This window comes from Stylophora pistillata, chromosome 5 (genome assembly GCF_964205215.1).
Source record: "Stylophora pistillata chromosome 5, jaStyPist1.2, whole genome shotgun sequence".
Classification (NCBI taxonomy): domain Eukaryota; kingdom Metazoa; phylum Cnidaria; class Anthozoa; order Scleractinia; family Pocilloporidae; genus Stylophora; species Stylophora pistillata.
The window spans coordinates 21,176,216-21,195,834 of NC_142523.1; the positions used below are offsets into that span (position 1 = coordinate 21,176,216).

Genomic DNA, 19,619 nt, shown 5'->3' on the forward strand with positions numbered 1-19,619 from the left:
CGGATGTTACAAAAGAACGCCTTAATCTATTGCGCGTTATTGTATTTTGAGGGCCGTAGGATAAATGATAATTGCAGCGAATCGATAAACAATGACTTTGTTTCTTTACAAATCTTTTTTAATTAGGAAAGAAGGTCGGTCAGATCAACCGATTTGAACAAATAAGTTCTCTTCCGTCAGATATACGGGCCGCGAATTTTTTACAGTAGCCAGTTTGCCAGTCAGGTTTGTCAGTTAAGTCGTTCCGTATCCATGCTGATATTACAAGAAATGCCTTAATTTACTGAGCGTTGTTGTTGTTTGGGAGCCGTGAGGGTATCGTCAATTGTTGTGACTCAAGAAACAAACACTTTTTTTCTTCACAACTTGTCGTTAATTAAGAAAAAAAATGATCGGTGAGTTCAACAGATTTGATCGTGTAAATTTTCTACCTTTAGAAATACAAAAAGCTAGCTTTGGTAGTTTTCATGGTAGCCAGTTTGTCAGTCACGTCAGTCAGTTAAGACGTTTCCTACCCCTATCAATAGGGTATGTTTTCCCTTTAGGTATGTTCGAAGTCAGGTCTGTTTCTTTCGTCAACTAGTAAATTTACCAGCGTTTAAATAATAACGTTTTTATTACGGGCGTCCATTTTTGATAGGCGACAGCAGAATGTAAGATCAAAAAGCGCGGGAACAGGGGAGTTATAGGACATGCACACGAAGATAATATTTTCACCACATACAAATAATATATTCCGTCCTAAATGAAAGTACATAAGAACCCAACGTTTTTATGAACAAAACCTAAATTTTTTGTAATCGTTGTAATAACTGTAATTACAAACTGTCCTGTTTTCTGTTGTGACAACGGCAAACACACTTCGCCATTATAACAGAAGATGAAAAATAATCAAACTTACCTTGCGCGAGGCAGTAATGAGGAAGTCGCAAGTTGAAATAATAGGCTGTTTTACCTTGTGCTTAGCAATGATTTACGGTCAGCTAAAGAGGTTCTATTCATTTTGTTCTAAACAACCGTGTGAAAAAGAGGTAATTTGCATAAGTGCGAAATAGTCAATTAGGAAACTGAAGAAAGTCACAGAATCATTGAAATTTAGATCGTTATTCGCTATTGCTAGCTGAGTAGACTCCAACAAGAAGAAGAAGAAAATGGTAAGTCCTTACGTCAGTATGCAGCTTTAGAGCAGGGCCCACGATAAAGCTTTTAAACAGTAGTCGTAAAAAAAATGTTAAGAGTAAAAATATTTATGGTAACCGGCGTAAGGAGAAAAAAACCGCCAGCCGTAAAGTGGCCATAATTTTATTCTTTAAACTTTCGAACCATCACCCAATAGGAACACTCCACTATTTGGTGCATCTTTTTAATATCATTACTATTATTCATTTATGAATTTTTTTTTGGCGAGTTCAACCTCAACGCCGGTAGGTCGGTTGCCGAACACTGTTGCAACGACACGAAGTTAATTTTTTGCAGATTCCATGAAACATTCAACCCAAACTTAAAATGGGACTAATTCGGTAATCACCTCGGCCTATTTAAGAGATTAAACTGAAAGCGTTCTCCAAAGATGCCAGGCTTTAAATTGCGAACGAGGGTATCAATTTTTTGCAGCACGAGATAATAAAGAAATTATTTTGTACAATTCCTTTCCGCTTATAATTAAAGAATTGAGCATATGCCCAAAAGTCGCATTTCCATTTCAATGGTAATGAATTGTTTTTAGTTCGTGCACACAAATATTGCAACGTCTCCTTTTTAGTGGGCACTGTCAATTATGGATAAACCTCATTTCGTTGGATTTCTTTTTTTTTTTTTTTTAACGCAGCGACCATCTTAACGCGCGGGGCTGACGTAAATGTACTTTGTATGAATTGAAAAACAATAACGGGGAAAGGGCGCTTTAGTCCTTCTTTCATCGTGTGCGTGCATTGGCACAAACGTCCTTTAATCTATCTCTATCATCTTATATAGTAACAAATTTTACGTGCGTCTGCTCGCTGTTCGTAGCACAAATTGGATTAACGCCTACGCGATAAATAAAAACTAAAAAAAAACTCAAAACAACACTAAAAGTATTGTGGATTACAATAATAATTATCGACGTACTCAGGTGCTGTTGTAGACTGCACTTTTCCCATTCGATGTGGAAGGCCTCCTTTATGTTGATTAAAAAATTCTCGAAGCAAGAGAATCCACCATAAAAGTCGTATCTTATACGCGTCTATATGTTCAGGGGAAAAGAATGCTTATGCACAAAGTTTAAGCCGGCCATCTTAATTTGTTCAAAACCGTTAAAGGGTCTTTCCTTTTTAATGCTGTACAGGCGTTGCAGAAGATGCAAGAAAAGAGGTGTGACATCAAACAGTTTTTCGAGGAGTTACCCAGAGTGCCACTTGGTAAACCCCTGCACGAGGTTTATTTCTTCTCTGCTTAGGATTCCCAGCAACGAATTTCCAGGCTTTCCTGGATTTGAATACATGCTTGAACACCAAGATTAGTAGACCCTTACAGGATGACTGCTCGAGATTCCTTTAGGATAGGCCAATTCTGCCCCTTCGTGGACCTGGGAAAGAGAGGAAGTTCATGGTTTATTTCTTCTCTGATTTAAATGCATGCTTGAACAGCAAGATTGGTAGACCCTTACAGGATAGCTGCTCGAAACACCTTTAGGAAAGGCCAGTCGCACGCTTTCGTGGAACTGGGAACGTGGTAAAATGCAACGAGAGCGAGTTCAACCACTTATCAAAGGTTGAAATCTCTATTTTCTCAAGTATATACTGAAACAGTAAATAGCGTCGTAAGATCGCTCTGATCGGCCTGCACTCAAAATCCGAGCATCCTTTGCTATGGACCTCCGAGCAACTCACCCATTATTGGCACACAAAAATTATGATAACCGTTACTGGAATAAAAGAGTTAAAAAAGAATCACTGACATAGTATATACTAGAGCAGACATTGTCTAAAGATTTTTAAATGTAAATATTTTCATAATCTCATTGTTCCTTGATATTCTGGGACATGTGGTTCGCAAGCTGAAGAAGGTGGAAATGTGACAACAAAAAGTACTCAGGGCGCTTTAACATCAAAATTATTTCATACAGGCGAATGATAAATTACACATATATGCATAGCTAGGATAACGCCTAAATAAAGATATTGATGGGACAAAATCCATCTCAAATATATCTACTATTTTCAATATTTCAGTACAATAGGGGAAGACGTGCACAAAGGGAGACATGGGTTTTTAGAATTGTTTCGATACAAAATTCACCTGCATAAGACCACTTCCAGATAGTGGAAAGACGAGATATGGCCACCGCCCTAGATCCGAAGTGCACTCGGATTACTGGCCCTCCTTCCGGCAGATGGACCAAAGAATTAACAACATAACTGCACATCAAATGATTGTCCACCGACTTAACTTCGTTGACTCAGTCACTATGGGGTTGACACCCAAGAAATCGAATCCTGCTGGAAAATTTTAAAACTGGACCAGTCAACACGCTGGAGGTAAGGAGGGAAGAACGGGAGCCCCTCAGAAATCAATGCAGCCTTTTTGGCCGTTTTAGCCAATCAGTATCTAGTTCAAAATCCGGTTTTGTAAATAAGCTACGGGTTTTACTTTCAGGTTTTGAGAGAAAGTTAGATAAACAATTAAGCTCTGTCCATGACTATGTTGAAAAGTGTTTCATAGGTTAGGTCTATTGACCACACTGGTCCAGAAAGATTTTCTGACGAAAAGACGCACTTTTAAAATGTGCGACTTTACCTTGAATTTTAACTCACTTTTAAAACAGATCTTTTCGAATTTCCCGATGTTGATTTCTCTTGTAACATTTTTTTGACGGGATGATAAGGGCTTTACTACACGCATCATCTAGCTGCAATGCGTTTTTTGCCGTAGGTGACTATTATAATAATGGGGAAAAAAGATAGTTTATTCATTTTCATGGATAGAGGCAAAGCCTTTGTTGGATTCAGAGAGCAAAATGACGTTTTCAAAGCACCTACAAAAGTCACTGTGGTGATGGTTTGCCTCTATTTTGGAAGTGTTTAACGCCGAACAATTCAGAGTGTTCAAAAATAAAATGTGATGGAAAGTTTAAGAGATTGGTGATTCAATCGTAATTGAAGGAGCAAAAATAGTAGCATTTTAAAACTAGAGTGCGATTTAATGTTGTTGTATCGATAGATGACGCTGTTGTGAGTAGGAAAAAGGGTGCGGCGATATCCAGTTTTTTTTACTGCTTCATATGCATGTCTAGGTTTTCCGTTCTTTATTTACCCTTTAAAGATTTACAGTAAAAGTTCAATAATATCTCAATGCAAGTTGTTGCAGAAAAAGCAGGAACGCGCGCAAGCGAAAAAAAGGGCGTCCTGATATTTGGGGAAGAGAATCGCCTAAACAAAAACGGCAGCATGGGAAAATTGATTTTCAATATTCTCCACTCTTACTTCATATCCTTTCTATCAATCCTGTGTCTGAATCTCCTTAAAAATACTTATGAAGTAAACACCGTTGGTATCGAGGTTTTTTTCCAAACCCCATCGCACTCCATAAGACTCTACTCTCCACCAGTCTTTCTCGTCAGTTCTGTAACCGAGCTCGATAAACGAGCTTTGTCGAGCTCGATTAGTTATCGAGCTCGATAAGTTATCAAGCTCGATAAGTTATCGAGTACGATTAGTAATCGTACTCGATTAGTAATCGTACTCGACTTGTAGTTATCGAGCTCGATTATGAAACGTGGTTTGCTTATCGAGCAGGAATGGTAATCGAGTACGACAAATGCATATCGGGCTCGGTTGCCCAGGAACAAAATGTGATCCGGTTAACCTGTGCTAAACGGTCATCCCGCCACTCCCCATTGCATCGGCTGAGAATATTTCTCGTGTAGTGCCATTTCTGAAGACTGGAAAACTGTTCACTGGGTTTACCTGCTCAAGAACCGATAGTCTTTTGACCAATCACAGCGCACCTCGTGTCCAAGTTATGTTATCACATGCAGTACAAATCTCGATAGGAGGAAAATAGCGTAACTTATCATTTTCTCACCTTGGATTGTCGTTTTCCTTTTTCCCTATAAAAGTAAAACCCAATTCCATCGGAATAGCGCAATCTATATGTCGTCACCCATCGATTAGCATCCTCCCTTCCTTGTGTCGCTATACCAGTTACCCAAGTGTTTTTGCTATGAAGGTCAACCTGAAGCCATGGTTCTTCCTGCTTCCAGTCGGCTCTCCAGGCTCCCTTCGATCCTTTTTTTGCTTTGAAGTGCAGTCTCCCGTGATTAGGTTTGAGCCGACGGTTACGATAGGAAGATGCAGTGATCTGCTGATCTTTGATTGCACCGCTCTCCATACCTAGAGGTCCGTGGCACACTGTGACGCATGAAGGATGGAGATTTCATTGAAAAATACAAAGAGCCCTAAGTTATCAGCGAACATTCAATGAATAAATGGGTTGTGGAATTCTCAAATAGACATTAACAGAACCTTCGTGCCACAGTCATGCCCAGAAAATTACCAGGGACAACTGCAGTCGAAACTGCAAGAACTTTTGTTACAAATTCGGCTATTCTCGTAAGGCCGGATTCGGTAAACATGGATGTACAAGCGACTTAAGGTTAATGTCAACAAAACGTAAAAAACCTTATCCTTGAATCGGAGAGTGCTCTACAATCATGGAGCTTTGTAAACAGTTATATAGGAAAATAAAAATTAAAACTTCAGAAGTAAAACTTCGCACTACAGATCTGTTGCGAAAGGGTTAAAAGTCCTCTCTCATTAGATGCATAAGATACTAGTTGACTAACGATCCTTTCTTAAGTAGGTGGTTTAAGCATGTCATATCAAATATTTAGCTGAGTGCCGGCACGCACTCGCCAGTTCGTTCCTTTGTTTAGGGTGCCCGCCCCTGTTCTGCATATGATAAAGAATTTTTCAGCTATGCAAAGATTGCATCTCTTTGAAGTATTTGAGTACGGCCTGGCGCGAGCTATTATTTTCCAGGTCACAGAAAACTCCGTTTCAGCATCCTTTAGGGATCAGATATATTTGCTCAACTCTGTTGCGTTCCTTTTGTTTTCATGTCTAAATGAAGCTGTATGATTTCTAGATCTTGTTTTAAATTGGTTCGCAGTAAGGCCCACGTACGTTTTGGTTCCCAAGGGACTTTCAACTGTGGCCTGGTAGACCACGTTTTGAATTAGGCAATTGCCACGTAGTGGGAGAGAGTGTTTGTCTCTACAATTGCATGATTTTTCTTGTGATTGAGAATTATTTGCGAGGAAGGACTTGTTGTGGGCGTCGATTTTTCTTTCTAAATTTGGCATGCATGAATAGCTTACTTTCAAATTGCTCTTACTAAATTTTTTTCTTAGCGGGTGCCCTGGTGAAAAGGATTCTTTTACGATGCCTAAATTTTTTCCCACGTTAGTAACAACGCTCTTACAAAAAGGTGGGTTATACCAAGTTATATTTCGGTGTCTTCTTCTCCCTTCTGTGCACCTCTGGTCTTTAGTTGTTGTGTCAAATTTTAATCGACGATTATAGCCACTTGCTTCAAACGCTTGCTGATGCATGGGTGCTGCTTTGTCGAAGGATACCCTGTCAGCTAAATATTTGATAAGACATGCTCAAACCACCTACTTAAAAAAGGATCGTTAGTCAACTAGTATTTTAAGCACCTGATGAGAGAGGACTTATAACCCTTTCAAAACAGATCTGTAGTGCGAAGTTTTAGTGCGAAGTTTTAATTTTTATTTTCCCATATAACTATTTATATATATATATCTATATATTTATAATTAATCAGTTTCTGAGAATCAGGGAAGAACGTACACGTTTTTTATGGCGTCAAAAAGGAACAATCAGACAGAAAAGAACGTAAATCGGATGAGAGAATCAACTAGAGAATGAAGAATGAATGAATGAATGAATGAATGCATGAATGAATAAGCAAATGAATGAAAGGGTTCAGGGTGTCTACTGGGGGGTGGGGGGGATTGGCGACTACTTTCTTGGATTGGTCGAGGATTGCGCCTTTATTTGCATGGGCGCTGAGTTTCAAAATGGCTGTCTCGCATTTTGTCAATGTTAGGCAGAAACCGATGAACGCAATAGAACAGAATTCAATTCCACAGAACAGTTTGGCGTGAATTAAATAAACCCGTGAAATTCTGGTCGAAACTGGTTTACTATCTTGATAAGAGTAATCATTAACAAAATGGTATCAACAAAAGACGAATTTACAACAGAATTTGAAAGCAGCTGAGCAGTTACATGTAAACAATTCTTTACTAAACCGTGGCGATAATTTTTAATCATGCAAGCAAAATACAGTGTACCCAGGGCTTTAAAACATCTGCTAAAATCACATAAAACATTGCAGTATTCAATAATAATTGCAATTCTCTTGAATATTCTTCAGACGCGCTTTTTTTCTTTCTCTTTCTAATTTCAAATTGAAAGAAAAATCATTATAAATTTTACCTAAACAGCCATAAATTTCCATCCTCATTGCTATGGCCCCGTGCCATGAGACAGGACGAATATGAAGTTCAGCTGCCACAAGTGAAGGATTTGTCAAATCATGATAAACAATGGTCCTCTGGTCTGAGTTTCCTTTAAATGTCTATGTGTACAAAACAAAGATTACTTTTTTTTAAAAGACTGCAGATGATAAAATCGTTTGTGGTATACAAAAGAAAATACCCCAAACTAACATAAAGATGTAAATATCATTAATTAAGAGGCAGTCTCTTTAAAAGCTGTCCGATGCATTTCGGCTCAAAAAGTCGATCGATCTCTTTGAAACTTTGCCCATAAATTTGCCTGTCTAAAAGTGATGGAAACTACCTTTGTTTTTCGAGATATTGTAAAATAACTTTTTTTTCCGAGCGAAAATCGTTTCAGTGCTCAAAGGCCATTTTTAACAGCGCCAATCGTCTAAAATGACCCAAATTGAATTACTCGTTTTTTATCATAAAACTCTTGTTTGATGAGTATTTATGCTTCGCAAATTTAGATCGATTCTTTTAGAGAACAAGTCACGTTAGTCTTTATTAACGGTTCTGGACACTGAAAATTATTTTTTAGTTTGACAGCTACTTTGCCTTCGCCGCCGTGACCGTATATATCCTACTTTTAATTTCGGCTCAGCGAAACATTCCAACTTCCTCCCCATGATGTTTTTCATTCAAGCTATCTAAAACAGGGCAGAGGATTATGGAAATATAAAAATATTTTGTAGCTTTGGCGAACTTCTGGCACAGCCGGTTAACCTAATATGCACAAAAATTCCAAACCAACAATGCCCAAAAAGTGGACTCAATTATTTACGAGATTTTCTTCTAAAGCTCATAGTTGACACCTGATTTGAGCACTTTGAAGCTTTTCCGTGCTTTACGATACCTTAACACAGCATTTAGGAGAGAAAAATCCCCCCCACCCCATCCACAGAAATACTACAGTCGAAAGGTGACTCTGATCTCTAGGCGACCTACTGTTTTGCGTATCACCCAGTAGTGACAAAGGAAAAAAATAAATCATTAAAAAAAAAACAGGATAAATATGAAAATAGTCATGTTAATCCAGAATTTTTATCATTATCCATTAAGATAGTGTTCCTATTAATTTTACTTGAAGTGCAGCCATTTCAAGTTGGAAAATGTAAACTGTAATGGTATTATAGTGTGCGACGTGAACTAATTTATTCAAAGGAGTCACTGATCTGCTGTATTTATTGCCCATAAGTTTCTAGAAAATGATATATTCACGAAAACAAGCCAAATGAGCCAGATGGATTGTTATTTTCAGCGATTTTTCAAGACTGAATCGAAAGGAACTGCTCATAACCTTCGTCAGGAGCCCATGTCTTGGAGCAAGCAACTACCATACTGAGCCTATGTCACGGCATTTTTATAGACCAGTCTATTTTTAGGCTATTTTTCCCGCGAAATAGGTGACTTCTGGTCTACGTCAGTGCAGATCAGTAAGAACAAAATGGCGGCTTCAGGTGGACATATCAGCGTAAAAATAATAATACACCGAATGCACCAATTCTCTCTCCATTTCCTTGTTCCATTCCTCCCTTTCTTCATGTTCAGTCTCCCACAATCCAATAATTCCAATATAGTTCAAAAAATACAAGTCGAGAGTCAATGAATATTTTTTTAAGGGCCCAGTTTCTATTCTCGAATTGCTAAAATTTTGTTAAGGAGCTATTCAACAATTGTAAAACATCATATATAATAAATATGTATCATGTTTTACAATTGTTGAATAGCTCTAATATATTTTGAAGTTCATAATAGATATATGAAGTTCAAAATAACATGATGAATATGATACGACCTTGAAAAACAACATAAGAGTGTTCGTTAACTTGCCTGCAAATAATTATGCAAAGTTACATAATAGCAATACACAGTTACATACGTTTGGTAAACAATGTGTGTGACTTCAGTTTTGGTCTAAGCATTTCATCTGCGTCCACAACCTTGCCGTCCTTCTTGAGGTCTCTCTCGACCTTAGCATTCATGAACTCATAAATACGCGTGTTTGCATGTTGAAATGTTGGCCGACTAAAAATCTTTCAACAATTAACCGCTCCTGGGAAGTATTTCCAGATCGAAAATTTGATAGGAATTTCATCCACGCTGCTGAGAATACAACTTTCCTATTTTGCTTATCTGGTAGCTTAGAGCAGTCACTCGCAAGTGTTGCTAACTTGCGACAAAATCCAGCGATGAGAAGCCGAAAATTCGCCTTTTGTTCCTCGCTAAGCCTGTGCTTTGTGGAGCGTTCCCTTTCTGGAAAATACTTTCCCCCGTGGACTGCCGGAAACTTGCGGGAAATTTCAATTTCCACTTGAGCGGCCTCTTGCGTTGAAAATATCCAGGAGGTCAGTCCTTCTAGTTCGTCGTTATTTAAACTACATTTCTGGTTATTGTTCTTATTTTGTAGTTGTTTTTCTGTTTCCTTCCCTGTTGATCGAGGCTTGCTATCGTTCTTCTTCCTTTTTGAACCTGACGGACGCGAAATCGAGCACGCATAAGGTTCGTCTTCATTCCCGCTTTCTTCTGACTTGCTACTTTCAAAATCTTCCCTGGAATCTACACTATAAGGACTAGAACTAACAGAGGATTCCTCGCCTCTCTCCACCATTTTGTTTCTTCTTTTTTTTCTTCCGGTGAAATGATGACGTCAGTTAAAAATTAAGTCCGTGCTTGTGATCGGTCATTGAGTTTTAGAATTCGCGATGAATTCAAACTAAAAATAGATCGGTCTGTGAAAACGCCGTGACAGGAATGTGGGGTGGTTGCTTGCTCCAAGTGATGGGCTCCTGCCTTCGTAAATATTGTGTCAGGAAACGCAACCATACAAAATTCAATTACGGGGTTCGTCCGCAAAATATTTCTTACCAGGTTATATTAATTTTAAAAAGGAAATGTTCCTTTTTCGTGCGCGGAAAAAGGACGTCGTGATACGTATAGTACAAAGTAACTGGCCTAGTTTTCCACGGTGCAGCCAGTGAGTAGCCTCTCGATGACGTCGCTCTGGCTATTTTCAGCTCTTGACGCCCAGTGGTCTTTTGAGTAAAGATGGTTATAGAAAAGATCCCAACTAGAAGGCGTCTACGATAATTCAATGTAGGTATATGAATATCGTGTACTTCTCAATGCTTTAAAGATCGAGTGCTAACGAGCAAAAAACCTGTCATTTGGCGGGTTTGACTTGATTTAGATTGACATTCCATTTAATTGCTATGATGAGCAGTATATGGAGCTTACTCACTCCTCATTACACCGTTGATACTCTCTGCACAAAATTCTATGCGGCTATGCCCACCTGGTGACAACTCTTATACCAAAATGGAGACCATGAATAAAAATGAAAGTTTCCACTCACCTTGTTTTGATACACTTTCGATTTATCACCGGCCTCAATCAAGTACTCTAGTTGATAGTATTTTACCCACTGGCCTGCTCGGCCTTGCGTTGCTATTCCTGTGATCCTGTAGAACTTGTGACCCAAGATAAAGATAAGTCTTTCATCGCTATTGTTGTGCTTTGATACCCAAGCTCTTGTATTGTTCAGTATGGCCTGTTCAGGACCGTGATTTGCATCTAGTTTGGAAGATGCTTTAAGTTTATACTCTTTGATGGATATTTTGTTGCAAATAGCTATATGAAGAATTAAATAAGATTTCATCAGGTGCTAACAACTATCTCAACGCATCACATTGCTTGACAGCGCATTTTTAGATGTACCACGTCTATATACATCTCATGACGCTAATGACATGATATGAATCTTATTTTAAACGATAACAAAACAGAATTTTTAATTATAGGTACCAGGCAGCAGCTGACCAAGGTTAACATCGATTGCATTAGGGTTGGGTCGATTGTTGTTTGTCCGGTAACAGTAGCTAGAAACCTAGAATCATGGTTTGATGAGCGGCTTACTATGTTAACTCATGTTAGCCAGTTATGTGGTGCTGCCTTTTTTCATTTGCATAATATCAAAAGCATTCGCAAGTATTTGTTTCGAGAATCAACAGAAATGCTTGTCCATGCATTTATTACATCTCGTGAGGATTATTGTAACAGCCTTTTGTATGGGCTGCCCAACTACCAGCTTGACAAATTGCAGAGAGTTTTCAATGCCTCAGCCAGGCTAGTTTTTAATGCATCTAGGTTTTGTCATGTCTCACCCCTTCTCCGCGGTCTGGATTTGCTTCCTGTTAAAGCCCTGATAGAATTTAAGATTCTGCTTATTACGTTCAAAGCAATTCACGGTCTTGCTCCTAAATATCTATGTGATTTACTAACGTTTAAATCGTACTTAATATATATAACCTTAGATCTTCAGATAGTATTTTACTTTCTATGCCAGCTACTCAATCCAAGACGTTAGGTGATCGAGCTTTTATGGTAGCAGCGCCAAGGCTCTGGAACTCTCTTCCAAAAGAACTTCGTGCGATTACTAATATGAACAGTTTTAAGACGCATATCAAGACTTATCTTTTTAAAACTTTTTATCCGTGAACAATTTTATATTCAGTTCTATTCTCAGTTTGACATATTATATTGTTTAAGTTAATTTTTAATTTAATCAAAAGTGTAATGTGCTTTTGATCATTGTATGTAAAAAGCGCTCTATAAATTGATAAACTATTATTATTATTATTATTATTATTATTATAGGACATGGCATCACTTCACACCATATGACATGACTTGACATCACTTCACTTCACATCACAACACATCACATTACATCACATCATAAACACAGCACATAACACCATCTCACTCTACAATACGTTACCCCACTTCACACCATATTATTTCCCTCCATATAACATCGCATAACTTCTCATTGTATCACATCACGTCAAATCTCATCACATCAAATTACTTCATATTAAATCATTTCACATCACATCACTTTGCATTGGTTCATATTGCCTCACTTCACATCACATCGCATTATATCATGTCATATCACATCACATCACATCGCATTATGACAGTCCATGATATCACATCTGAATACATTAAATCAGACAATTTTACATCATTTCACTTCAGATAACATTACATCACATCACTTCATGTCACTTCACATCATATCATATCACATCTCATTGCAGCACATTACGTCACACGCAAATCACATCCCATCACATCAATTCGAATGACATGAATGCACTGATTACCTTACTTAATATAACCTTAAGCCGAGTGAGTTACACCAAACTTTCTCGGAGAGAATGTCTTCCTAAACATTTAGCTGTCTTTAAAGTACATCCGTTCAATTAAAAGTGGCTCGCTCGAAGTATTAAGCCTCGTTTTCCGTATTAGGTAAGATCTCGAAGAAATAAAATAGCAATAAGTGAGACAAACTTAAACATTACTGCCCAGCGGTACTAATTTCAGTCGTTGATAATAATCCATTTTTTCTCACATTACGTTTTTGTTTTGCATTTGTTTGTTTCTTGTTCTTTTTTTCTTTTTGTATCAAACAAATCTTGAGGAACCCAGCAAAATTAAGTCTAAAACAGAAGGGGAAAGATCCTGCCTCTACCTAAACTTTTGATGTTTTTTACTTTGACGTTATGGAAACGCATAATAGTCGCTTCCCTTTTAATGTGATGCGGTTCCAATGTTTATGCGACATCATGGACTGGAAGTCGTGCGAGAGCGTTGAATCCGATCCTAGTTACTAAGAAAAATCTTGCGGGTTGACCCACTTCGGTCTGGGGGCCATGGGAACACATATAGATAAATTGTGACGAAACAAGTCAAAACTATGGGTGATGGCACCATTCAAAATATCGTATGTTTAATTCGAGTGGAATTCGAGACGCGCTTTTTGTGAAACTCAAGGCCACAAAAACCACATGTTACGCCCTTCGAGTGACCGACTAAGAGTTTGCTCTGATATGTTTTGGAAGGCCACATCAGTCGCAGCAGTCGTGATTTATGGTGCTGTCACCCCAAACAACCTTCATGTTAACGTTCCTGTGAATTCGGCTATCGTTCATTCATAAAACACGCGTCTTGAGTACTTTGTTTTCTAACTTTTATGAGAAAAAAAAAACATATAAAAGAAAACAAAAAAGGACTATTCCAACGGATCTCACTGAGAATTTCACTTTAAAATTTTTTTTAGAATGACTAAAAAACTAAAGCGAAAAAGTTGAATTCGACCTGCCGAACAATTTCAACTTGTGAACTACTGCAGATTGTAAACTTTGGTGGTTTGATATTTTTGACAGTTTAAGTCTTATTTAGCCAATGAGATTACTTGAACCATTCTAACAAGGTTCTGATTTGTTAATTTTTTTGTGAGTTTAATCAGAGTATAAAAAATGCTGACGACACTATTGTTCGCTTTGAAAACTAGAATTGTGTTGATAATAGAGAGTAGTGCAAATGGTATCTTGCGGATTCTTTATTATAAATCAGATAAATATGCCAGGGCCGTGCTCTGGTATGCTGCAAAGCACTTATCAAGCGTGGGGTAGAGCACTCAAGAAGCTTTAGTAGGGAGAAACACTCGACTTCTTCTCATGTTTCTCCCTACGCTTCTTTCATATTCTAGTCGCTTCCTGAGCGCTTTGCAACAGAACACAGAACAATTAAGGCTTCTTCATTATTGAAAAGTGGTGAAGTATGAGCGAACAACGTTATGCTCTCGCATGTATTTTGAGATCTGACAAATTCAGGAAATGGCAGTCTGGGATAATTTCAATTTCAGATATGACCATAATGAAAATAGAACTGACCATTCGTACTGCAAACTCCGCAGTACTTCTGGCATATTTCTTCTGTCGCCAAATACTTGCACTCAGGGACGGGTAACTTATCTCTGCAATCTGTGGGATAAACCGAATAATTCGCTTATAAAAAATGATGGTCAATAGCAATATGCCTCAACCGCCTCCCGGTTAGCTCAATGGATAGAGCGCTGGACTGTTGTGCGGGAGGTCGAGGGTTCGAGCCCCGGCCGGACCAACACTCAGGGTCTTAAAATAATTGAGAAGAATTTGCTACCTTTCTATAACATCAAGAAATGGTTAGATATTCTAGTCTTCTCGGATAGGGACGAATAAATGGAGGTCCCGTCTCCTGCAGGGTTGGGGTAGGAGACGTTAATTTCCCACACACGAGATTACTGTGTGATGGATGTCCTCCCCTGGGGTGGGATGGTTGGGATATTGGGCGCACTTAATTTGGAGCCTCGCTCTGTTGTGCGACCCTCACCATACTCTGGTGAAAGTGATTAAAACAATATGCTTCAGTCTTTCAGCATACAGCCGTAGCTTTACTTTCGAGGGGCACCACGTTGATGCACGTGCTATCTATCATGAGATTCGGCTACGGGTGACTTAGAAATACATTGTATCTTCTAGAATATCAATGTTACTTGTCAATTATAATTTTTTTTTGAGACCGTTTTGTTGAGGGAAAGTTTGCGAAGAATATAAGGTTTTCTCTGACTTACCTGTTTAGCAAAGTTTGTTAAGGCTCTGAGAAAATTTGTAAGTCGAGTTTAGTGTTATTTTAGTGTACTTGGAAGTTTGAGAATTAAATACTAAGGAAGTCTTTGTGCTTAATGACTTCTTTTCACCGAGCAGTGGTCTTAACTTTGAAAAATACAGCCACTGAATAAAATATACGATTCTTAAGAAATTTCATAGATATGTCCAGTACATTTAGTTTACAACTACTTTTCCACCGTGGATTGTTGTAAAAACTTGCAATTTTATTGTTTTTTCGAAGGGATCATAGGAATATTGAATAAGGCCAGCAGGTGCTGATGTCACATATATCATGTGAGATTGACCAAAAATATTCACAAGGGGCTAGCGATGAGTGGCCCCAATTGTTTACGCTGAAGAGAAGTTTACTTAATTAGTTAACTAAAAACTGCAACATTTTGAAATTTTATTTTTGAAAAGAACATTAGTACTAGAACTTTACAAATTTAGCCTAACTCTTTTGTTTGCAATACAACTTTCAGAAAAGCTGAAACGCATACCTCTAGGACCAGTGTAACTTTTTGTTGTCCCCAAGATAACTTACAACTTCAAAAAATTTCGATTAAAGGTTAACTAATATCCTTAAAATCTTTAACCTATGATTCTGGTATTAAGTTCAACGGAAAAAAAGTTTGAAATACCTTCTTCAGCTTGCACTTGGCAAGGAAGTAAAAGTAAGATTAGGAAAGGCTGTTGAGAAATAAGTAAAGTGTTAGTGTCCATCCAAACAAAAAAGATACGCGAATATAAAATGTGACGCTTACGCAAATAGGATTCATACGGGCTAAAAATTAGGTCCTATTGATAAAGTATTAAAAGAAACTGCGAATACAGTAGCCTTCTTAAACAGCCACTCTGTTAGCGTCTCTGTTAAATGATTTAAACAATATCATTTTTGAAAAGCCAGCTTTTCTTCCCATTCATCAATAATACGGTCTTCCGTGCAAATATCTTTCCGTTCAAGATAAATAATTAATCGTGAATAAACCTAATCTTGCTTCAAACCATTCTTGTCTCGCTATTGCCGCGAGATTATCAGTCATCGTAGTTAGCATTTTTAACTTTTAAACTTTTGTTTGCTCGTGTGTTTAATTTTCATTACATTGATATTGTCTTCGAGCTATGACAATTATCCATGTATGAAACTTGTTATTGTAATTTTTGACAAAACGGACTCTGCAGGAAGAAGATTTTATTTCACGTAGCCATAGACCAAAACAATAGAATATGACTTTATTTTTGACTCACTGAGTAAACATTTTGCAAAAACGCTCATGGAATCTTTAAAATATAGCCTGAAGAATTTTTAGGCTTTATTCTTTCAAGCGAAACTCTTCCCCCCCCCCCCCCTCCGTCTTAATCTTAGCAGAAGCAATGTCATCGTTAGACGAACGAACTATAGAAAACTTATTAGCTTCGACTAAGGGCTAACGCTCGAAACGTCAGCTTTTGTAATCGTTACGGTGGCCAATCTACCATTTCAACTTTGTTGATATATCCAAATTATTGCGTTACCCACCGACGCAGCCCCTAACAGTTTCTTTATAAACTACTAGCCTTTATAGAGAACTTCATTGCGTATCTGAATTTCAGTGGATTCTGTTTCTGGGAGAAGTAAAAGATAAAAAATGTACAACATTAAAACAATAATCATGTATTGCAACAACTAAAAAAACTTTCGGTGAAAAACCCTGTAAACATTGGCGCGTTGTTTAAAAATATAACTCACCATACTAGAGAGGCGAATGCTCTCACAATATAATCAGTGAGTTTGAAGTAGATTACTCCCACAATTCCCTCAGTGGAAAATAAGCCAGCTCTTAAATGTAAACTACTCTGCGTAAAGAATATGAGTGCCGACTGTCAACCCTTAATATTTTGGGGGCCTATGTTGCCTTCTCAACCCCAATGATGTAGTCTCTGTGGAAATGAGCAGCGCATTTGATTGGCCAATGTTTTGGCACAGGCCGGAATTGTGCCAATGAAGTGACAGGTCGATAGATGAAGTTAGAGCAATGACGTCTTTGAGTTATTTCTAGTTTGGAGCTCACAGTAGAAGTATTAATAAAACAATATGAGAAAAAAAAATAGATAATCCTACTTCAGTTTGCTTTTTTGCAAAGGAAAGCTAGGGAAATGTTTTTAAATTAATTTAGTCCTCTATTTTTCTTTGGCTTTGATACGCAAATTTCTGAGGGAACAGACTTCAAGAACTAATTGTAATGCAGAGAACATCAGCTAATTCAAACATGATATAAGCTTGTTAATTGAAGTAAAGTCATTCAAGCAACAATACGTACGCTATTCACCTGTGGCAGATGTTCAATAACATGTTCAATCGTAAACACAATTGCTTAAGGTTACCGTGCACCTTCAGGGGAGTCTCGCGTGCAAGCGATGTAGCGCGTCCGGTTTAAACTGTAGATATCTAAACCCTATATCAAATTAAAGCTTATAGAACTGGCTATAAGACTCTACTAAAAGTTTTGAAAAAAAATTAATTGTGGAATTTTTCATGACTTTAAAATGCGAGCGACCGAATCACCTTTTGAACGTTTCATGTCAAGCGAATTTTTATTTTCGCTTATTTAATGTGTTCCTCCGTTTCTGGGGCCAAAGCGCAGAAAATACCTCTTTGCGATTTTACCATGTTCAATTTCAGTGAAAAGTTACAGAACATTTTTGAAATAGGATTAATAAAATGTGGAGTCATCGTACAAAAGTTGCTCTTGAAAAAAAAGTATTTAGAAATAAAAAATTCGGAGACAACATTTTTTTTTTGTTTGTTTTTATGTAAAACTAGCGACTGTCAAAATTTGAGAGCAATCGAACAAATTCCCTTTAACTTGTAGCTCTTAAAAGGTAATTTGGGCGCTCGCATTTAGAAGTAATAAAAAATTCCACAATTAATTTTTTTTTTAAAAATTTTTGGAATAGTCTGATAGCCAGTTCTGCAAGCTTTAATTTGATGTAGGAGTTTAGATATCTACATTTTAAACCGGACGCGCTACATCGCTTGCACACGAGACACCCATGAAGGTGCACGGTAACCTTAAGGCAGACACACGCAACATAACGGAGAGAAAAGTAACATATAGTTGACTTTAACTGAGCGCTTTAATAAGCCGATAGGTCGCTGCTGAACGATCTAAAATACAGATTTCCGTATAACCTCCAACTGCTTTTAAACAAAGCAGCAGTCTCAGATGTGAACTCTCCTGTCAACTCTAATGTTATGAATTATGGAATTATGCAAAAGTCCTAAAATTTTTTAAAATTAAAATTTTTTTTTAACGGATGAGACTTCGCTAGGTCTTCGATTCCTTTAACTCTCAAGCGAATGGAAGTTGAAGTCTCGAACGAGCACAGAGTCCACGATCGCAAAACCGTTTGAATCGTCTCCATATCAGAAGACCAGTGAAATCAGAGCAGGAAAACTAGGGTAAAGCAGAAAATACTAAAGTCAAGAAAATAAATACAAAACTCGTTTTCTCAAACGTGAGAATATATTCGTACCGTGTGACAGTCTTTCCACTCATGGGAAGAATTGAAAAATATGCAGCTCAAAAAACGTTTCTCTTTGAATGTGTAATTTCCTTATCAATTATTAAATGCCATATAAAAAACACAACGGGAGAAAGAAAACTATAATTTAGGCTGGAAAGTACGGGAAAAGCAATTCCGAAGAGGTTTTCCTCGGCAAATGCACCATTTTGAGGAATTCCAAAGCCTGCTTTGGAACTATATTGCAAATTCATTTTGGTAATTTTACAAACATGAAGATGTCCAGTTTTAAAGTTATTTGGTTGTCTCACTCCCTGAAATACAGGAAACAAGGTGTGAACTATGATACAATGTTTAGCCTTCGGGCCTTCGTGTAACTTTTCTTCGCTTTACTGTTATGCAAAGTTGTCTCGCAATCCATTCCACGTTGACAGTGATCAATGGATGTGCTGTTGGATCTTGACGATACCTCAGCACGATTCAAAGCTGCAAGATGTGGAGAATGCCATCGTTGAGTCTGATCAAGAAGGCTTTTTCTTGAGTTGGGCCTAATGAGTTTTCTTTTCACGTCGAACGAATTTTCAGCAGAAGAGCTTGCTGAATACACTGGATTTTTCATCACCAAGACAGGAATTTTAGAACTCTTCGCAGATCCTCCAAGTTTCTTGCCAACTGTGTGTTTGTCTTTTATTTTGTCAATTTCGTTTTTGTTCTTCTCTTTCCTCGCATTTATCTTGAAAGACAGGTCAGAATAGAATGCGTTTACGTATTCTCTCATTTCTTCAATAAAGGCCTCTTTCGAAGAAAAATGTGATGTAGAAGATTTGAGTGTTGCGACTGAAATATTAAATACTAAATATTAGATATGTTTCTATAATTCGTAGAATTAGGCTAATATTTCAAGCTCAACCTTGGATAAAAAATAGTACTCAAGAAATGTCATTTCTGGTAGGTGTTGTTGTAGATAGCTAATAGTCTAACTTGGATTCACAAAGGGAGTGGACAGATTAGCTGGTGAGTGGTACGAAGTAAATAATATCTTCTTCTTC

The 19,619-nt window shown here is 37.7% G+C and overlaps 2 protein-coding genes across 3 annotated transcripts in view; both read right to left on the minus strand.

The window, feature by feature from the left end:
• Positions 1-1,910: 1,910 nt before the first annotated feature.
• On the minus strand, positions 1,911-17,501 carry LOC148730761 (lactadherin-like). Its single transcript, XM_088759808.1, has 7 exons — positions 16,796-17,501; positions 15,708-15,756; positions 14,311-14,400; positions 10,923-11,197; positions 7,503-7,644; positions 5,065-5,390; positions 1,911-2,566 (listed from the first exon to the last, which is right to left on the minus strand). The coding sequence occupies exons 1-7, from the start codon at positions 16,796-16,798 to the stop codon at positions 2,498-2,500; spliced, it is 954 nt and encodes a 317-aa protein (XP_088615934.1). The 5' UTR covers positions 16,799-17,501; the 3' UTR covers positions 1,911-2,497.
• Positions 17,502-17,620: 119 nt separating this feature from the next.
• LOC111338862 (uncharacterized) overlaps positions 17,621-19,619 on the minus strand; it is a 42,541-nt gene continuing 40,542 nt past the window's right edge. For both annotated transcript variants that reach the window (XM_088759807.1, XM_088759806.1), the window contains exon 32: positions 17,621-19,407. In XM_088759807.1, coding sequence (XP_088615933.1) covers positions 18,911-19,407 — 497 coding nt within the window. In that variant the 3' untranslated portion in view covers positions 17,621-18,910. The remainder of the gene's footprint in view (positions 19,408-19,619) is intronic.